The 21,271-nt window shown below is 31.4% G+C and overlaps 2 protein-coding genes across 5 annotated transcripts; one reads left to right on the plus strand and one right to left on the minus strand.

Annotated features, from left to right (window-relative positions):
• Positions 1-431: 431 nt before the first annotated feature.
• On the minus strand, positions 432-14,210 carry LOC109804786 (calmodulin-binding transcription activator 2). Of its 2 annotated transcripts, none has more exons than XM_083067582.1 (13): positions 14,036-14,210; positions 10,970-11,089; positions 10,357-10,472; positions 10,086-10,174; positions 9,290-9,332; positions 7,720-7,894; positions 7,423-7,548; positions 6,995-7,311; positions 5,966-6,493; positions 3,462-4,153; positions 2,170-2,752; positions 1,004-1,327; positions 432-921 (listed from the first exon to the last, which is right to left on the minus strand). In XM_083067582.1, exons 1-13 carry the CDS (start codon positions 14,073-14,075, stop codon positions 808-810), a joined length of 3,267 nt encoding a protein of 1,088 aa, XP_082923708.1. In that variant the 5' UTR covers positions 14,076-14,210; the 3' UTR covers positions 432-807. The 2 variants fall into 2 exon arrangements, with proteins under 2 accessions (XP_082923708.1, XP_082923709.1); XM_083067583.1 differs by lacking the exon at positions 14,036-14,210 and adding an exon at positions 13,129-13,956.
• A 4,284-nt stretch (positions 14,211-18,494) lies between these two features.
• Positions 18,495-20,586, plus strand: LOC109805170 (copper-transporting ATPase PAA1, chloroplastic). 3 transcript variants are annotated; one of them, XM_020367169.3, is made up of 5 exons: positions 18,495-18,756; positions 18,844-18,897; positions 19,044-19,197; positions 20,105-20,183; positions 20,308-20,586. In XM_020367169.3, exons 1-4 carry the CDS (start codon positions 18,547-18,549, stop codon positions 20,128-20,130), a joined length of 444 nt encoding a protein of 147 aa, XP_020222758.2. In that variant the 5' UTR covers positions 18,495-18,546; the 3' UTR covers positions 20,131-20,183; positions 20,308-20,586. The 3 variants fall into 3 exon arrangements, with proteins under 3 accessions (XP_020222758.2, XP_082923710.1, XP_020222759.2); XM_020367170.3 differs by having other exon boundaries at positions 18,496-18,756; positions 20,111-20,183; XM_083067584.1 differs by lacking the exon at positions 20,105-20,183.
• Positions 20,587-21,271: the final 685 nt, after the last annotated feature.

The following is a 21,271-nucleotide window of genomic DNA, read 5'->3' on the forward strand; positions in this document are numbered from 1 at the left end:
TATATTTTAAAATATTAAATATATTTATTTTTCATTTAATACTTTCTTTATAAAATATTAAGAAAATTAAGTATAGACTAATATAACATTACTCTTGGTTAAACTTAAAAATCTATTTCACGATGGTATTTGTAAGCTCATGACCAACCCGCGTTACAAGTTTAAGACAGGCGTAGGACATACAGAAGATTGAAACAAAGATGAGTTCCTCAAGTTTTTCAAGTTGAAAATGTGCTAAATTCACCAATTTATGTCATGATCACTAACAAAAACTCAGCATTTATCAGTCCGTGCAGGGATATGAGTGAAGGGGATAATCAGAAACAAACTATATATCCTCTACAATGTCGACGTTAAAATTCTATAGAAAAACTATAACTAAAATGACAACTTGCAGAAGTAGAACTAACTCGTAAAAAAAGAAATTTAAATGCAAGCGATAAAACAAGCTTGATATCATAATTAAGACTTAGTATATAATTCCTCTCGCCACAGTAAACTTCTGTACAAATTGCAGTTTAATACTTTAGCAAGATACATCATTTATGTTATAATCCCCAACCATCTATAAACAGAATCATCCTGTCATACTAAAATAATCATAAATAAAATCAAACCATGTTTGATTAGACTACAATATCTTGTCAAAGCAGAGTGCATGCTAGTTATCATAATCTACTTATATGCAGCCTTGGATCCAAGTAATTTTGATTAGAAATATATACATCAAGGCGATGTTAGGACTCCCCAATGCCAAATAAAGCCAACTGGCCATGTATTTACAGTGGGGAAGATGGGAGCTGCAGATCAATCAAATGCTATAGGAATGAAATTATCATCATCTAAAAGCATATCAATATCAATCAAATCCTCCACACTTTCGACTGTCTCTTCAGAATTGAGGAAACCCTTGTCAGATGCCTGTCAGATATCAAATGACTATGAGCACATTATTTAGCCAAATATTAGTGAGTTTAGACACCTGCCAGATGTTAACAAATACCTTGGTTTGACGGAAGTCCTCAACAACGTTTAGCAGACGCCGGTACTGAGCACGTGCCTCTGGATATTGAGCCATGGACTTCACCCTTGATAGGGCCTTTTGGATTATTTCCTCCTTTTGTTTCCGTCCCTCCTTGAGATAATCATAATCATCCTCTTTCGGAGAATCATTTTGTTGACTGGGGACTTTATTAACAGCATCTGGTCGAAATCCACGTAAACCACTACCCTTGCGCCTCCAACGTAATATGACCTTCTCCAGGATTCCCACGGACCAGATAATTGTTTTATACTGTTTCCTTACCTGGTGACCTCTTACATGGGCCTTGACACCACAGAATTCAACAGTCAGTGGAGGCATGTATTAAGAGTATAGGGACACAGAAATGAAGAATAGGAACAACAACGAACAAAAACAGGAAAGTCTAAGTAGTCATTTTCTTGTGGGAAAAGGGAGGATGAGGTACAATTAGCAGAGTAGGGGAAGAGCAGAGTTGCCTGGGAAAATCAATTTCACACCTAAGTTTTACATTTTTTTTTTTAACTAAAGCCTTTTTTTGTGAATATCAGCTGTGTCCACAATTTGAATTTACTACTTTACAGGTCGTGGCAGGAGGGCAAGGAAGGAAAGACTTTTAAGGCAATAGTGCTATATTTGATTTCCTCTGGTGTACTTTCTTGGGAGAAAACTGCTCCCTAGAGGGTTCTTAATTGTCACTGGATCTGCCATGACATATGAATGCTTTTAAGGCCCACTAGGTGACCAATCTCATGTTTTGATGAATATTAAACAAAAACTCAACAAGTAAATGCATGGAAAGATGAACTCACTATAAAGAATATTTTAATGTATGATTTCCTCACATTCTGGACTGTTTTCTCCAATTTTTGACAATCCAATGTGTGATCCACATGTATACACAAGTTATAGAAGAGGCAAAGAGATGGAAAAGTTAACAGAAGCATTATTCCATTCTTATACCGAGTTATTATCGATCAAAATCTCCAAGGTAATCAATTTAACAACTTTAATTTCCATAGTGGCATAATAATTGATAAGATGATTCAATGAGAAATCAAGAACATCTAACAACATTCTAGTTTACTTAAAAAAACGTCCAGAAGATTAAAAAAAATAAATCAAGTAAAAAGGGCAGATCAATGAACCTGAATTTTAACAATTCTTTGACGAATCATCAAGAATTCTTTTCTTTTCTTCCAACCACGAAACTTTTTCTGTATCTGTGTTGCAGCAGCATTGGCTAAACCATCTCCTTGTCCAGATTTGCCTGCCCTAGAAGCTAGAAGGGAAAGAGCTTGTTGATCTGACAACCCAAGCTGATCATCACCTTCACACTGAGTTAACTGCTTCCTCTGAAATGATTGCATTCTGTATACTTGATGTATACGATCAGCAGCTTGTGTTGCATTGCGCACGGCAGTAAGTGAATCCTTCAGGCAGAGGGCATCTGGCATATCACCATAGATCACAGGTGTTGCAGTTCTTTCTGAAACTGTCTGCACCACTTTCATTCCTGAAATTTCTTGTTGACCGCTCTTTTGATCATCCATTGTGAGGGTTTCAAGGTGGTGAGTTAATGAAGACTCAGCAAGAAAACCAGAGATTCCTTTGTGTCCATTACTAGAGGCAAGATCTGCAGCAGATCTACCTGATCGAAATGCTGGAGATGGATCTGTTGATGCTCCACAATCTGCACCCATGGAGACAAGGACAGCTACTGTCCGCTCTCTGAAAAAAGGAGGAGAAAGAATAACATAAGGAAAAGTTTTACGTTATGCTGAACAAAATATATTGAGAACAGTTTTTGAGGATAAAAACCCTATACTTTTGACTAATGCTGAAAGCAAAATAAACAATAGAAAATCTTCAGTGATTTGCCTTTGCCTAACCAACGCAATTGCTGTAGGGATAACTCTATGTTAGATAATTTACACAAGAAAAACTGTTCTAATGTTTAGCATGTTAAGAACTCTCTTAGAACTAGGAACCATAACAATTCAAAGAACAAGAATGAATAGGAATACCTATATGAGAAAGGAATCCAAAGCGAGTATTATTATTGATAGGAAAAATACAGGAAAGATTACAATTCAAGAATCCATGAAATCAGTCTATCCAGCCACTATTTAAACTCTAACTTCCTTTCCAAAACAGAAACTGACAACTAACTGACTTGCTGACTTAGCAAGGATACAAGCCACAAATCTTATTCTAAAAATTTCTTCATAACATAGCACCAAACAATTTAAATATTAGGGAGTGGATGGGGGAACGAGTCCATTCATGCAAATATTTAAATTAGATTCATATGCTAGGACAAACAAATTCAAACTTGAAACAAGTCAAAATGCATTAGGAATATCAGGGAACCAGATTATCAGACGTAACTTATGCTCAATCAACTCAATAAAGAGGAATAAATCTCAAGGAACCTTACCTGCCATAGGATGCAGCCCAATGAAGAGCTGTCCATCCATTAACATCTCTGAAGTTGATATTAACTCCAGCTGATATAATTGGATTTATGGCCCAATCATAATCAAGAACAGCTGCTAAATGTAGCACACCCTGCCCATCCTCATCTAATATATTTGGCCCTTTACCACTCTCAGTTACTTTGTGAAGAAGCCATGAGTACAGCTTCTCTTTAACCTGCCTGAGAAACAGATGCTCCTTCGCTTTGTGTTGAGATATATCTAATTCTGTAGTTGACTCTTCCTTAATCGAATATTCCTCTTCCTCTCTCAGTGATATAAGCTTAAAAATCACGTTTCTTTTCTCCAAGTCACCCTCAAAAGCATGATTTGAAGGGTCCACTGGCTTCAAAGATAGAAAATCCTCCAGTCTCAAATGAAGCAACATTTCAGTCGAACTGTTATAAAAATCTGCAAAATCTACATTTCTAGCAAAGCCCTCTCTGAAATCGAATTCCCGCACTTCACTGCAAGCTAACCTATTCGAACATGTTACATAGAAAGGTACCCGACCAACCTTATGACGTGGAGCTTGACAGCACAAAATTCCATCAGCTAAAACCTCAGCAGGAACCTCAACTTCCCCAAACATACAGGACCATTTACAGGTTGTCACCTCTGGCTGACTCTTCAAAAATGATCCAATAATCAACACCTGTATTGGTTTTAACAGGATAAGATGTCAATCAAACAAAAAATGGTTTTTCATTTTATCTCGAAACAAACTCAATCTCAAATAGAAAAGGAGTAAAACCAATTATCATATATAACATACTAATGCGGAGGGGAAAAGAAGGAAGATTGTCAGGATGCATTATGAAATACCAAGATGTAGAAGAAATATAAAAAATGGAGAACATTACAAATTAAAAAATTAAGAGCAAAAAATGCAAACTTCTGACTAGGACAAGCATTTGATATTTGAGGAGAAAAGAAAAAGTCCTTATGATCGATGAAAATGCCATGTACACATATTTATATAAGGTTAGCAGAAAAAAAAATGGCTTGAAACCTGACATTGTATAAGTTGATACCTTCTTATTTTCTTTGAACTGTTTTTCCTTTCTTCAATATTGAAAGTACTAATATTGAAAGTACTAGTTTAATTTCCCAAGCTACCCACGGTTAAAATTCTTATACTTTATAAAATGCTTATAAAACATATATATATATATATATATATATATATAAAGGAAGGTTATAATAAAACCGGTATAACTTTTACTAAGTATTACACCGCTCAATAACTTTATATTAAATGTAAATTTTGTAAATCCAACCACTTTATATGTTTATATCAAATTTTGTTAAAATTGAACAACAACTTGAAGGTAATCAAATTGTTCATATTTTAATATATTTTGAAATATATACATTATGTCAATTTTGTTTTATAAGAATGAAGTATCAAATTATCTTGGATTAATATAAAATTTTGTATATATGATATAAGAGTAAAGAACTTTCAATTTAACGGTTGTATTTACAAAATTCACATTTAATATAAAGTTATTGAGAGGTATAATACTTAGTAAAAGTTACACTGGTGTTATTATATACAATCCTAATCAAATGACCTAGATTTCATGTACGATGTGCATACACATTTATTATAAAAACATAAATCTTATGTGAATTAACATACGCACAAAATGGATAAGAGAAAAAATCATGCAAATGAGCAAGAAAAATAAGTAGGAAAAATGATTAAAACAAGTAAAACTAGCAAAAAAAAATCAGATGAATAACTAAAAACTATATAAATAGGCAAGAAAAATTATTTAAACAGGGATAAAAATTATAAAATTGATCATAAAAACATGCAATTAGTAAACAGGCAAAACAAAAAAATAGTGGGGAAAATTCATTTAAACGAACCAGAAAAAAATGCAAATGAGTGAAAAATTAAAAGACAAAAATCATTCCAATGGGTGAGAAAAAATAATTCAAATTAGTGAAAAAATAATGCAAATAAACAAAAAAAAAAAGTGAAAATTAGCATGAAAAGATTATTTAAATTGGCAGAAAAATAGACATGAAAAAAATCATATAAATGATTAAAACAAATTGGAGGTTGTATGATTCCTTAATTATAATATGCATAGACAATAATAATAATAATAATAATAATAATAATAAACATTAATAATATTTTTATATAAATAATAATAAAACATTTTTATTATTAATTTTAAAGTTTTGATTTTGTAGACATAAATATTATAATAATATATGTAAGAAATTTAATATTTTTACATATAGAATATTATATTAATATAATGTATGAATATATGATAATGATATAATAGTAATAATAATATAATAGTATAATACTATAATATATGATGTGATAATATTAGAAGGGAAAGTAGGGTTGGAAAAAAAATTGGATAGAGAACCATCGGTCATAATATATCTAGATATATATAATTATAGATATAGATGTAGATATCCACAAAATCAGTACCTCAATTTCTGACTCAGCATAAGCCCATTTAGGTGAAAAATCATTTATACTAAACAGTTGGTCCTGAGAGAGAGATGGACTCAATGAGGTATCATCTATCACATGCTGGCATTCATCTGTACTCCATGAAATACCAGGTGAGGACTGCATATTCAAATCAGCCACCTCTCCAAGTTCTTTAGTAACCCATCGAGAGAAGCTATCAACCTTCTTCAGGCTCTCGTCTCTGTCTAATAATGCGTACTTCACATTTAAGCCATAATTGATGGTTTCTTCATCAGGAATTTTATTTGCAGAATTGGATTTTACTGCATATTGAGATTGTTCATCTGCATGCTCTTCTGGATAGTTTTGCTGCATAGTCTGCTCTTTTGATTCACCATGAAAATTATACAGGACTGGAGCAATTTCAGAACTTGCATTACGAGTATAGTTCCCTAGTAAACCGGTGCCATAATCAGATCCAAATTGTAGGCCAAATGATTGGGTTAAAGTTGGCGTGTCTCCTGAATTGTCTTCAAAAGGGATCTGCATAAAATTAAATAACAAAATGAATAAATTTACATTTTTGGCTAAATCTCATAAGTAGTAGTAAGTTGAAATTACATATAAGAGAAACCAAAGTTAAAAATATGTTTCAAATTAAGCAATAAAAAGATAAAACTGACACCAAGCCAAGCTAATACCAAGCCATGGCTACCCAGTGAGTTGTCTAGTAAGAGTTTGAGCTAATAAATATTCATCTCGACAAAAGGTTTGATATGGATACATCTGGAGAAAGTTCAAGTCACAAATTAAACGGAAATTTGGAATTGTAGCATTTCTAAAGTTTCAGAAACAATTCAAAACCTTTTGATATGACACAAGCAGCCCAATACCAGATAGCCAATAAATTCATCATTGAGCTAGCTTAACTATGTTATTAATGAAAATAGCAGTTCAAGAAACTAGGATTTCCATTCCAAACAAAAAAATCACAGATGAGAGATAATGCTATTGGTACATATACTATGCAGCAATAGTATGTACCTGCCAATTTGCTTGGAGAGACTGAGAGATCTCTGCATCCGCAGTGAGACCTTTTTTGCTCATTATGAGGTCACCAAAAATGGTATGGTCTTGTTCAAGGACGTTTCCTGTTGAACTAGATGTGATGGAAGGAAATGATGCAAGAGAAGGATCATTATGAAATTTGGCGGTGCTTTCCAAGACAGTGTCCCATGGTGCCACACCATGTGTTTTATGACCATCAATATAAGCAGTATCATTTCCTCTAAATTTATCCCCGTGAGCAACTGGGACTGGGATATAATCCACTCCAGAAATTGTTGATTGTCCATGATCACCTAAAAATATTTTTTAAGATATATATGGGGGGAACCATGTGTCAGATATTTCCTAGTAGAGTTAGAAAATACATGAGACAACAAAAATAAGGAAAAAGAAGGGAAGGTAACCTGAAAGGGGATGCATAGGATATGAACTGTTCAAACCAGCATCAATCTTTCCCGTAAATGGACCATTCCCCATATGTTGTGACTCATGTAATGGGCGCAACCCAGAACTTGCTTGGTGGATATCCTCTGGAAAGAATTATGATTAAACCATTTAAGGGTGGGTGACCAAATGGGCCAAACTATTATGCAAATATTTGTTGAACAGTACATAAGATATTTGAAGAGTTAGCTCATTAATTCACTTCACAGACCACATAAAATTTTGAACCCTTGTAAAATATATTTAAGCAGAATTACCAGAATCAGCATCTTCACGTAAAGACATCAAACTGGATGTTGGGCTCACAGAATCTGTACTCAGTGAAGGAACACCACTATGATTTGTGGGAAAGCTAGATGATGGAGAAGTGACCTTTTGGGAATCTGATAGGACCTCATCACCTTCAGTATTTACTACAATATTTTTGTTACCCTGAGAAATAAAAAAAGCCATAATAAATCTATGAATAAGTCACCCATACACTCAAATCAATCAAGACCAAAAAATCAAAATACATATTCTTCTATATTGAACAGCATCAAATTCTTTCTGCCTGATTTCACAATCTTTTAAAAAAAAAAATATTGTATATGACCACATGTGCTTTTATCACCATGCCAAAAGCTTAAGTTGTTGGTAGAGGCACAACTCTTGACGCGGAATACTTTGCATCAAACAAAAGCACTTTCCTAGTTAACCCATTGGACACAGGCCACCAGCTTGAATCCAACCACAAATACTAAATGCATATTTTCCACAATCCTCATGGCAAGATATACAGAAGGAACTCATATAGCATCTGAATTAGAAGGGGAAAAAAGTATATGTAATACCCTCCTTCCAGATTAGATGGACAACTAAAGAAGAAATAGAAGAGAACAAATCTGGTTTGTACCCTGAGAAGCCATAAAGGCTTAAACCATACCCTTCCTATATATCTATACTTAACCTTTTTAGACTTTCCTAAACTCCTTCATCAAGCAAGCCCAGATAAAATTCCCTTTCTAGTAAAGATAAATGGGTGTGCATGTCTGGTCACCTTATGGGCCAGTTGGTTTAAAATTTTAAAAAAATATATTCTAAAAAAGGTGTTTTTTAAGCAGATAGGAGTTGCTTAATAAAAAAAACAAAAACAAAAACTGTTTGGATTCACTTTTTTGGAGAAATGTTTTTAAAAAAAAAACTTAAACAAACACACCTATATTGGAGAAATAATTCACTTGTCTTCTGACTTCTCGAGAACTATCAAGTGTGTGTTTGGATTAATGTTGGCAAAATTGATTTTGAATGAAATTGATTTTGGAGTGATGTGATTTATTTAAAAGCAAGTTAGTAGTAAAACTCAGTTTAAATTTTTTATCTAACATAAGCTACCCGACATTGTTTCAACTCAGAATCAATTCCTCAACGTGGAACCTAACATGTGAAAATTTACCTAAAATCATGTTAATTGGTATTTCAACATAATTCTATAGAAATCTAACATGAAACCAAACAAGCATTAAGAATATGATTATTTTTTCAAAAATAACCAAAACCAAAATTGACCATAACAATGCCTTTTTTACTTGCAAATTGACACAGCCACCATATCCTTCCACAGAAATGACTGAATGATATTGTTAATTTACAATGGTATTGTTAATTATTCATGATGGAAGACACAGACTACAATAAAGTTATGTATGTAAAATGTTCCAACAAAGTCAAAATAGATATAGTCCAAAAGCTAGAAATGAAAGAGTTATAACTGGTAAATATACACAACCGCTTGTAGAAACAAGAAAGAATGATAACAGCAACAATATAAAGAAGTGAACAAAATACCTTAACTTCCAAGTAATGGACAAATACTATGTGCATCATATCCCTGCAATAAAAGAAAATTAAAAAGAAAACCATATTCTCATTAAATATACAAAGACATAAAATATTTCAGCAGACATACATTGAAAACTCAAATTAACTAAGATGCAGCAAAATAGCTATGTTGTAATTCAGGAATTGTGTGGATTGTTGTACACACACCAATCTTATTTATAGAGAGAATACAATAAATGATAAAGATACTAATCTCTAATATTTGGAAACTAATCTAATCATATTCCTAATTGATAGTGAGGATAATAACCATAATGTTTGTATCCACAATATCTGTAATATATCCACAATATCTGTACCAAGCTACAACCCAATAAAATTAAAAACCGTTACCTACAATTTATTAGATAAAAAAGAAATTATATTAGGGAGAAATAGGTGTATTAGTGGATCACTAATAAGGGTAGGACAAGAAATCCTTCAAAAATATTAAAAACAAAAGGAACAGGTAAGAAGAATGCAGTATATCTTCTCTTCTCAATCAACATGTCTAAGCTAGCAACTCCTTTGAAGCATACAAACACCAAAGGAAAGACAAAAATTTAGCTCTGTTCACTAAGTTTAAGGGTAAAAACACCCTTTAAAATTTTTATCAACAAATTGACATCAGATATGATAGCAAATGCACTAATACAGTATTTGCTAAGAAACTTTCAAAGCAACAAAGACATGAAATATGAATGTACTTTAATTTCCAAGACTTATTACACAAAATCTTGTAAGTAAATTAATTCATACTCACGGTTCAAGCATCCAATAACTTCGTCTTTGAAAATTTTCGTTTTCTTCTCCATGGGCATAGTAGCAGTGCAACACATCAACACTTCCAACCTAAATTTGCTTGAATGATGTTACAACCCCAGTGAACAACTATATAATCATAATAATAAAAAAATGTTTTCCAATTGGATAAGACTAATTGAAAAAATTCCAATCATCTTTGTATATATATGCTAGTCTAACAAAGATTTGATTAACTATAAACTCAAAACTGAAGCAAATTATAAGCTTACCTTCAACTTTTCGTGAGCTTCTTTCACAGTTTTTCCATCTTTTTTCTTTCTCCAATTATGCCCATCCTTTCTAAAGTATCTCAAAACCTTCCGATCAAAAAGAAAAAGTGAACCACCTGGAATCATGAAATGCAAGTAATTAACTGACGCCTTGATAAGCATGAAGTAATGATAGGAATAGGTTTAGGAGCTAAAAGATGGACACAAGTTAAAAACAAAGAAAGATTTAAGCAAAACAACAAAATACTACTAATAATATCCTAAAAACTACAGAATTGTCAAGATTATGCACTAATCATGAGATGCTTTTTCTCTACCATACTTCATGAAGAAAATATTTACAAAATTACCCAATGTGCCTGTATTCCTTGAACTGAAATATATAGGATCTATTGGAACATGAATACCTTAAGTTCAGATAACAAACAATTAAAAAATTTACACAAATTGTTCAGCCAAAACACAGTTAAATTAAATCATGGAGGGCAATACATCCATGTCAAAACACATTGTTCGGCAACAAGAAAGATGTGTCTAATCCATATATATACAAATTTATATAATAATATATACAGGTGCCAATTAATCTATCAGTAACATGCAGTAACCATACTTGGGGGTCTGTTATGAGGTTCTGATGTGATATGAAACATCCGATAATTACGAAGAATTTCACAAATTTCTGCAGGTCGCAACCACCGATGCTGGGCTTCAAATTGTAATTGCTGAATATCTGCACATTGATAATAAGGCATTCAGTCAAACATTTGATCATTGAATTACATCACATATACAATTATTCAAGAAAGAGTAAAGAATCAAAACAAGGCCACAAAAGTCACATAAATCAATAAGAATATTTTTGTTACATAATCAAAAGGAAAGATAAAAAAGACATGAAAAGAACACCTACACTGTCAGTCATGAGTGCAGTATTGAGGTCAATGTATCCCAGTATACAAATTTAGCATCCTATTAGTCCATCCAAAACATCATTTTATCTACCCAAAATATTCCTTTCTTCAGAATCTGTTTGATTTTAGTCTTTTTATGCGATTATTTGGAATAGTTTAGTTTGTGTTCAAAATAGTTTAAAATCAAAATGTTGTGGTGTTTTGGTCTGAAAAGCTGTTTTGAGCAATGTTGCCAAATCAAAATCTTACACCGGATCAGGGGATGAAAAATCATAAATTGAAGGGTTGTAACACAGATCATTAGATCCTACCAAATGAAGCAGAATTATACATAAAGATATACATGTGATAAAAATGACAGAGACAAGAAAAATATCTTATAAATGATAATACTGAACTAAACTTAAGCTATATTCAAAGATTTATATGGGCAACTTTTCTTATACTCATATTAACCTATATAATGTATGTCACGTACACAGGATAACTTGATAAATACTGATTTTGTTAAGGGTGATCTCTTTAGATACCCTGTAATTACAAGTGAAAACAAATACTACACGGTGTATATGATAATTACATTTTTAGGGATTGTTGATAACTATATATTAATTGTATAAACATGAATATGTGATATTAAGTTACATAATCCATATATATATATATATATATATATAGTGTACGTAACATACTAACATATTATCTAGGAAAGTTAGCTAATACAAGACTAGTATTTTATAACTAGCCAATATGTGAGCCAAAACTTAGCAAATTAAAGTAAAAAAATCAAAGTCAGAACTGCAATAAATCAAAGTCAAAAATGGAGATTTTCTTATTACAGAGAATGAGGCAGAACCAAGGATATGCTTGTAAACAACAGCAAAGATAAGGCACAGCAGAAGGCAAGAAGAAGAACCCCAGTGTACCACTTATGGCAGATGAAGTGAGCAAAACCTCTAAGAAAGTGTGAGACAAAGACAAGAAGAAGAACCCCAGTGTGTAATGGCAGAGACAAAGCAAGCAACAGAGGGAGTTATTGCTGAGATGAGGCAAAGCAAGCAAGAGAGTGTGAGATACTGTGCAAATCAGAGTCAGCGAGTACTAAGAGAGGGAGAAGGTCAATATTTCTTAGGGTATGTGAAGTTGATCAGATCAGAAAACAGGTTTTGTTTCAAAACCCTACCCAAAGGAAGATCAATACAGCACAGATCATACAATCTAGGACAAGGAAGATCACAATTCAAAACAATCTTACAGAAAAACAACCCCACAACCAATTTTGAACACAATTTGGCTGGAAAATCATAGGATTGTGCAATCCTGTGATCTTTAACATGATTTTGACATCATTGGTTTTGAGTAAAATTATCAAATACAGACACTACATGATTAGCACTCAAGCACTTGGAGAACCCTCTCTTAAAAGGTAGCTACCAAGGGGGAGAACCAAGCCACTTAAGTACTCCACCAAGCTTCCCATGATACTTGATGTGGGACTTGGGCACCCCATAATACTCAATGTGGGACATGAGCATCCCATAATACCCAAGTCCCTATCATTACATCCTCTTCTCTGATCCAGCTAATGATTGTTAGCAGGTATGGTCAGAATTCGCCAACCATTTTGTATATAACTGATAAGAATAACTAATATGTCAATCATCTGTGTGATAAAATAGGTAGCATCTCCACCAAGCACCAAGTTAAGGCGTTACATCATATCATGACAAGAGGCATTTGCTTGCTTCAAAAAATTAAATCACATGTCAGTTACCAACCTTTTAACTTTCTCTTTGAATGAATAGATGTGTAAGATTGAAGTAACAAACAAGGCTAGAGGTTCATGATAGCAACCCACCATTTAAGAGAGAATAACAGAAAATCTACTCCGTCACTATTTCGTCTGAATGATTGTTAATTCCTCCAGGCTCTTCTTTTAGCCATCAGATCTCAATATGGATAGAATTAAATAGCTGATATGTATCCTTCATTCAAATTCATTTCTTCTTTCCTCAATGAATCTTCATTTAAAGCGTCAAATCTCTTCACATAACATAAAAGTAAACAAGAACAGTAAAAGCGGCTGTCTTACCTTACCATACCATACCACTGATCTGAATCCAACCTTTTCTTGTACGTTTTGCATCAACAAGGATAGGATGTAAAAAGAAATTGACAAATTATAGCCTTTAATTTAGTCTCTAATAACAAATCTGACTTAGGAAAAATCGATGCTTCTTTTAGTTATCTTTAGTTTTCTCTGCAAGTAAAATCCCTCGAACGCACCGTGCTTTCTACATCCAACTAAATCATTTTGAAAAGTTACAAATTTAACAACACTATCATTTGGGGGGATTGGAGCTGCGTGTTAGTTCACCACTTACAATCCAGTCAAGTGGAAAATCGGATGCAGTGAAGCAATACCTATCAATAGTTCATATCGTCCGAACCTAGTGCCAAATACGCATTTCCACCTACAGAGCCTAATTGGACTCAAAAATCCCAAAATAGTTATCCCCAAATCGACCTAAGTAAGAGCCGAAGTTTGGGTCAATTCATTAGCGAAGCCATTAACACTAAACAGTAACTGACACTTAGTCTCATTCAACGAAGGAAACACAATTCAGTGGCTGAGGATTGAAATTCCAGCAAGCTCCGTGACGAGAAATCGCGTCAAATAAGCAATTAAAATTACAGGATCGAAGCATTGAAGGAGAAATTAAGAAGCAATAGATACGATTAGAAAAAAGCAATTAGAAAATGACCTAATGAGCGACGCAGTCCGTATGAAGCACCCTCCGCCATGGCGAAGACTGAATCTGAGATCAACGCGAACGACAGAGAGACAGAGACTTTGTTCTTTTCTTTTAGTTTTTTTTTTTTTTTTCCTTTCCACCACAATTCTGAAAGTAACGTGAGAAAGGGAAAAACTGATACTGTGTGCTACTACTCTTTAGTATTTATACTGTACTACACAGAGTAACGTAGTCTCTCTCACATTTCTTTAATAAAACTTATTATTAACAAAAATATATATATTCTGAATAGAATTAACGTTTTCTTATTTGCAAAAGAGTAATGGTACTTCTGTATAATTTTTATATAGTAGAAAAACGTAGAGAGAAATAAAAAAGTCAAAAGTAAAGAGAAAAGGTAAAAATATTTAAAAACGTTGTCTGTAATTATTTTATGCAAATGGGGTTTGAGACCAGTAGTTGAGTGACGCGTTATGGATTGGATAGAATAGGTGATTGAATAACCTGATTACCCGACTTTCTCCAGCTGTAAATTCATGTAGATAATTTCTCCCATTAGTAGGATGTAGGATTTCCAAGGGTAGATATGGTTGTATATAAAGAAATTGTAAATTTTATCGTAAAAAAATAAATTTAAAAATTTATATGAACTAAAATTAGTTTATATTAAAATTAAATTAAGTTAGATAAAATATATTCTTAATCTCTCACAATTTTTATTAGTGATATTGATCTTCCTTTTTTAATTATGTAATTTTGGTCTTTTAATTTTTAAAATCACAAAATTTTATAGATTATTTAGGTAAATTTCTTTTAAAAAATACTTATAGGATAGAAAAATAAAGAGAAAATTCATTTTTCTCTGAGCTAAAATTAGTTTATTAATAGTCTAATTTTTAAAAAATTTCTCCTATTAATTCCTTCAAAATATTATGTTTAATTTATGCATAAGCTTTTTTTTTTGTTCGTCCCTAGAGTATCTACCGCCAACCAGTGACTAATCTCCTCGCTAGTTTTTATCTATAAAAAAAACTTATTTCAATTTTTCTTCTTTTTTTTTTTTTGGAAGTATTTTTTAAAAAAAAAATTATTTAAACAAGTTCTTAGTTTCCTCTATCAATTGTAACGAATGATAATAAATGACATGACATGTTAACTTTAACGTGACACTTTAATGTTGAGATAGACTAATAGTATGGTACTCTAGCTGATCAAAAAAAAAAAATTGTATGGTACTCTAGTGGTTACTATGACTCACAATTAAAACCATGACTCTCATTATAAATTTTATTATTTAAACCCCATGATACTTACCTACCAGTGACCATTTTTAAATGTTTTTAAAAATGATGGATCGATCCAACCTTGACTTGTTAGTTTTGTGATTCAACCAAAAAAAAAATAGCGAATTTATACCAAGTTGATTGCATCTGATTGAATTAAATGCCCAAATCGATTTTCAACTGATGCAAACCAATTTTTAAAACTATGTTACCAAGTTAATCACTATCCAAGTTTTAAAATATTTTTAAGTATGTAATCATTATTAGTTGGACTTTATATCATGACATTGTGTTTTACAAGTTTTCTAATATAATATTTTTATTTGTCTAATTATTTTAGTAATAAAATCAATCATTAGATAAAAAATAATTCAAATATGAATGATTTTGATGGATTTAGATTTAAGACCAAAAAATCAAAATTAATTAAAATCAATATATAAAATACGTGTCAAATTCTATCTAATCGATTCTTAACTTTTTGTTTTAATATGAAACTTGGTGAAAGTCCTTAAAGTTGTTTCACACTTAAGTTTGTCATTCTCCAAGGCACAAATCCCATTGTGACATTTTATTACACTTCAATTCTATTTACATACTTTGTTTCAAATCTCAAATTTACACTTGAATCCAACATCATTTTGTTTTAACATGAGACTACAAAAAGTTTTAATAACAAGAGGTTACATGAGATGCCTCACATAATGGAATAGTTTTTATTGATATTTATAAAAAAAAAATATCTTATAATAAATAAGTATAAGGACTCTTTATCTCATTTTCGCTTAGTGTAGGTGGTTTAACATTAGATGTGAGTGAGGAGAGGTTCTTCGCCTCATTGGTGTCTAATGCAGGAGGAATGGCTTTGAGCGTAGTTATGCTAAATGAAATTTTTAACTTAGTTGATTAAATATTGAAATAGGTTGGTGGTTTACATGATATATATGTTGATGATTTATTCTAGTTCATTATGTATTAATCTATAATGATATACAATAATTTTTTAAGTTAATTATTTTGGAAGTTGTCTATTGTGAGAAGTTAATTAAGTTGTATGTTGCTTAAGTGGTATGAAGTATCTTGATCAAGTTGAGTTGTATAGACATGTGATGCATATTTAAGTTGAGTTACATAAAAACTAGAGGAGGGAAAATTATTTTAAAAATTAAAATATCTTATTTTATGGATATAAATTGTGGTGCTCTAAGATCTCAAAGTTGAAAATCTTTAGTGGGTACATTGTCTCTTAAATGAAAAGTTGTTTTTAAATTGTTTCCTCTATATTTTTATATTAAACAACATGGGGGTCAAGGCGAACCATATTGGTTTATAAGTGACTAATTGAATAAGATAGAAAATTATTAAGTACATTATGACATAACTGAAATCACAAAAGGTTAGTTAATGACTCTTATAATACTGTATTGGATAATGGATACTCAATAATAATAAGCTTGACTAAATCGCTAAAACTTTGTATCAATACTTTAAATTCATAGTAACCATGTATATATGCAAAATTTGACTAATGGATATAGAACATATGTTCTCTTGATCCTTCATTTGATTATAAGAATCTTTTTATGAACTTTAGGTGGTTACATGCATTTTGTCTATTACATTTCATACTAATGAATATATTGTTAAAAAAACTCAAGATTTTTAATATATTTGTAAAGTGATATAATTCCTTTTAGTAAATATACTTTTACTTATATGTGATATTATTGTGATGGTTGCATTATGTTTTGCAACTTCCTTATTCCTTCCCTTTTTTTAAGATCCAAACTAAAAGTGTTATTTGGTTCTTTTTATATGAATCAATTTAAAATGTCTCTTGCATTAATTTTTTTTACAAGAAATATTATTCATTAAAGTTGTATTTCTTTATTCAATAAATAACTAGTAGAATAAAAGTCTCATTAATGTTAGGAATAATTTTTAAAATAAAAATTATAAGACCCAAAATGAATGTGTTAGTTGGTTTTCTTCATGATAATCAATCTAAAATGTCTTTTTGCATTAATTATTTTTTACAAGAAATACTCTTAATTATAATCATCTCTCATTTAAATAAGTAGTTGGTAAAAAAAGAGTCTCATTAATATTAAGGATACTTTTGAAAAAAAAAACTAGGACTAATTTGATGTTATTAAATAAATTAACTAAGTTTCTTAGTTTTGATAAATTAAATATTTGAGTCTTATAAAAAAATTAGGACTATTATTTTGTCATTGTATTATTACTCAAATTATTTGTTATTTTGACTTTATTATTATTTCTTTATGTTAAAATTTTGAACAACTCAAAATGCCTTTTGTAGCTTACACTTTAGGAATTCAATAAAACTATAGGTGTTTTTGGGGATGGAACTTGCCGGTCTCAAGTGTTTGGACACATTACACATTCACATGATAGAATGCCTTGATCTTCTTATAGAGTTAAAAAATTAGGTTGGTTGTCTAGTTTGCAACTTATGCTTGATTTTGACTTTCTTTACCGTACATGGATTGTAGCTACTACAACTCGCGGTGTAATGATTAATATTTAAATTTCAACTGATGATTAGTTTTGTATCTTTTAAATCTTGAATCATTGATCCAAATTTAATTTATACTAATTTGATTCTATTAATTAAAGGTCAACTAATATTTATCAAGGATCAACTATTGGATATCAATTGACATGATTAACTTGATAGACGAGTCTTAATCAATTACAACAAAATATTTAAACTTTCAATACTACTATTCGAAACAAGTCACATTAAAATTTAATTCATGTGCACATTAAAAGAAGTTAAACCATAAGATACAACAATAAAAACCAAATGATATGACACACAAAGTCAACACCATAAATATAAATAATAAAACATGTGAGTTTATCTATTATGTAATCTTTTATATTATCTTTTATTTTATTTGTCATTAGGACTTATATTTGTATGACTAGTTTTTCCCGTGAATTTTAATTTAGCTTATGATTCAAGTGTTTTGTCCCTTTCTTTCAAAAATAAAAATGAAGAGGTTAAATAATTTTATAGAGAATCAATATTTATTATAATTTAATAATTATATAATAAATCATTAAATCACAATTTGTTGTAAAAAAAACTATAGAAACTTTAAATAAATAAAAAATGTATCGAGAATAAAAATGAATTTTAACCTATTAATAATTATTCTAGCATTGACGATAACAAGAGCGTTGAGTAATTGGTCTTGTGAGGTGCTCATGTCTTCGTCTCTTTCAATTCCGTTTCCGATTCCGGTCGCAATGGATTCTGCGCCGCGTGCGACGCTGACTCCGGTGGCGCTTTTCAAGCCTCTAAAGCATCGCCATTTGGTGAGAGGCAGAGTTACGCCACTTCGTCGCCGCCTCAACGCTGTTACGCCTTTGCGGTGCTCTTCCGACGGCGATGCCGTCATTAATCTCCACGTCGGGGTAAGTTGGACCTCCTCGCTTCCTCTATTTCCATTTTCTGAAACGGTATCAAATTCCAGAAATTCAAATTCACTTCTCACTCTTTAGGGAATGATGTGCGAGGGATGTGCAAATAGCGTCAAAAAAATATTAGAAAGCCGAGTAAGTAATAAGAGTGATAGTGATAATAGTATTGACTTTGTTCTGATTTCAATTTTCCCTTCAATTATACATACTTTGAATATTATTATTGTAACCTAAGTTTGTGTTCTTATCTGTTTATATCGAATGATTAATGGAGTGGACAGCCACAAGTGTTATCTGCAATTGTAAGTCTGGCATCCGAGACAGCAATTGTTTCCCCTTTGCCTGAACAAAAAACTGCACCAAATGACCTGAAGCAATTGGGGGAGGAACTTGCACAGCATTTAACTACATGTGGTTTCACTTCAGCTCTTCGAGGTATGGTTATTTTAGATTGTCGTTGTTGCATTTAGTTTTCATTTTGCTGTTCAGTGTTGCAAATGTCACTATATTTGTTTTTATGAAGTTTTATCAATATATAGAAGAAAGGTAACGAGGTGTTAATTACTTAATTCTATAGATGAAAGGTAACTTATTGAAATGATTTTTTTTTTGAAAATGCTTGGACACCCCCATGCTATTTGATACCTTGAGAAAGAAAAATATAGATATGGTAGGTGATAAGATGTAACAATAAAGTAAGGAGCGTCAAATCAAATGAGTGTTTACAAGAATAGGATATCCATCTATCACTGTTTTCCCCCAACAAAACAAATGAAGGATGTTCGGAAAGGTACAAGGGGGTGCATGAATACTGAGGGGATTTTGTAGTCATTTGTTTCCTTCTCATGTACAATGCTTGCATTCCTTTCTCCTTAATCTACCACTCAATACAACTCCTTTTATTGATATTAACAAAATTAATATAAATGAGAATTTGAAAATCCTTCTATGTTAGTGGCTTTTACCAAGAGTTACCAGTCGAATTTTCATAAAATTGTATGCTTCTTTGGTTATTCTTTTCAATATTTTACCCCTTTGACCATCCCATATTAGTAGGACCTATAATAAGGACTCATTCTATTTGCTCTTTTCAATATATTACATGTCTTCAAACTCAACTTGTCATCAGAATTGTTAACTAATTGCTCTGTTGTTGCTCATAGTTATACCTTTGAATTGTTAAATACGTCCACTTAAAATACTTAAATATGAATCTACCAAAAAATAACCTTAAATATGATGATGGAGATTTACTCCGCTAAGGTCTTTCGTTGATCACTTAGCAGTCGTTATGCATGTTGAATACTATAATTTTATTAACATGACCATTGTTTGGGTTAAGTGACAGATCAAAAAGATAGCAACTGAAGGAGTTATTATTTCATCATATAAATCAAAAAAGTGGTTCTCTGGAGTCAATGGTATGTCTTTTAGAGGTTTAAACTGTTTGAAAATCTTATATCCCCCATTCTCAGATATGTAAGATATGTTTTAAAGACAATTAAACAATTATTGACGTTATGATTTCTTCCTTCCGGTGAATAGGTGAGTTTCTGTGACAGCTTAATGGTGATTGTTGGAGAGCCATGTCTGTGGCTATGTGCTCTGGTGGCCCTGCATGTTGTAGAATTTGTCCATGTACAAATCTAATATTAGAGATCCTGTATTTATCATGAATTTTGCGCACTCGTTCATTCGGAATTGGTTGGGATTTGTCTATGATTACATTTTCTGGGTGATTTCCATTTTCCATGACAATTGACAAATTATTTCTTCTGGATGTTGATAATATGATGATGTTCATAGCATACTTGAAAATTAAAATCTAAGTATCAGCGCCCTGGATGAATGATTGATGAAACAATCATGTGTGTAATCTCACGACTCTAGTCACGAAACACAATCTGTTGGGCTGACTCAAAGTTAGGATGATGATTAGAATTTTGAATAGAGCCTTGCTATCCTCAGACAAAACTTTTATAACAAACTAATTATTTTTAAAATTTGATAAAAATATTGGCAATTTATAATAAAACTAGAATTTTATTAAGGACCAAGGTTATTTTATATATTAGTCAATATGCCAATTTTAGGAACATAAATACAAATTAAGTTGTGGTGATTTTAATATAAAATTTGTTGCTTGCAAAGGGTGCTATTTGGCTGTTTGTTTAGGCTAAAAAAAAGTAATTTTCGTACAAGTAATTTATTTTTAAGAAATTTTTATGTAAGCAGAGGATGATTTGTGTTTGCTTACAATTATAAAAAACTATAATTTTAAAACTTCATCTTTCTCTAGCAGTTGTTTTTTTTAATTCATTCCATATAATAAATAAAGTATACCTAAACATCTCTGGAGTTTCAATAAATATTTTTTATAAATTATACTTTTACTTCTTCTATTTTCATCAATTTGTTATTTTAGTGGCTTTTTTAACTAATATAAATTAAAAAATAAAAATACCTAAAATAATTTTTATTTTTATTTTTACCAAAATAAATAGTTTTG

The sequence above is a fragment of the Cajanus cajan genome, chromosome 1 (assembly GCF_000230855.2).
Source record: "Cajanus cajan strain Asha chromosome 1, NIPB_CcT2T_4, whole genome shotgun sequence".
NCBI classification, from domain to species: domain Eukaryota; kingdom Viridiplantae; phylum Streptophyta; class Magnoliopsida; order Fabales; family Fabaceae; genus Cajanus; species Cajanus cajan.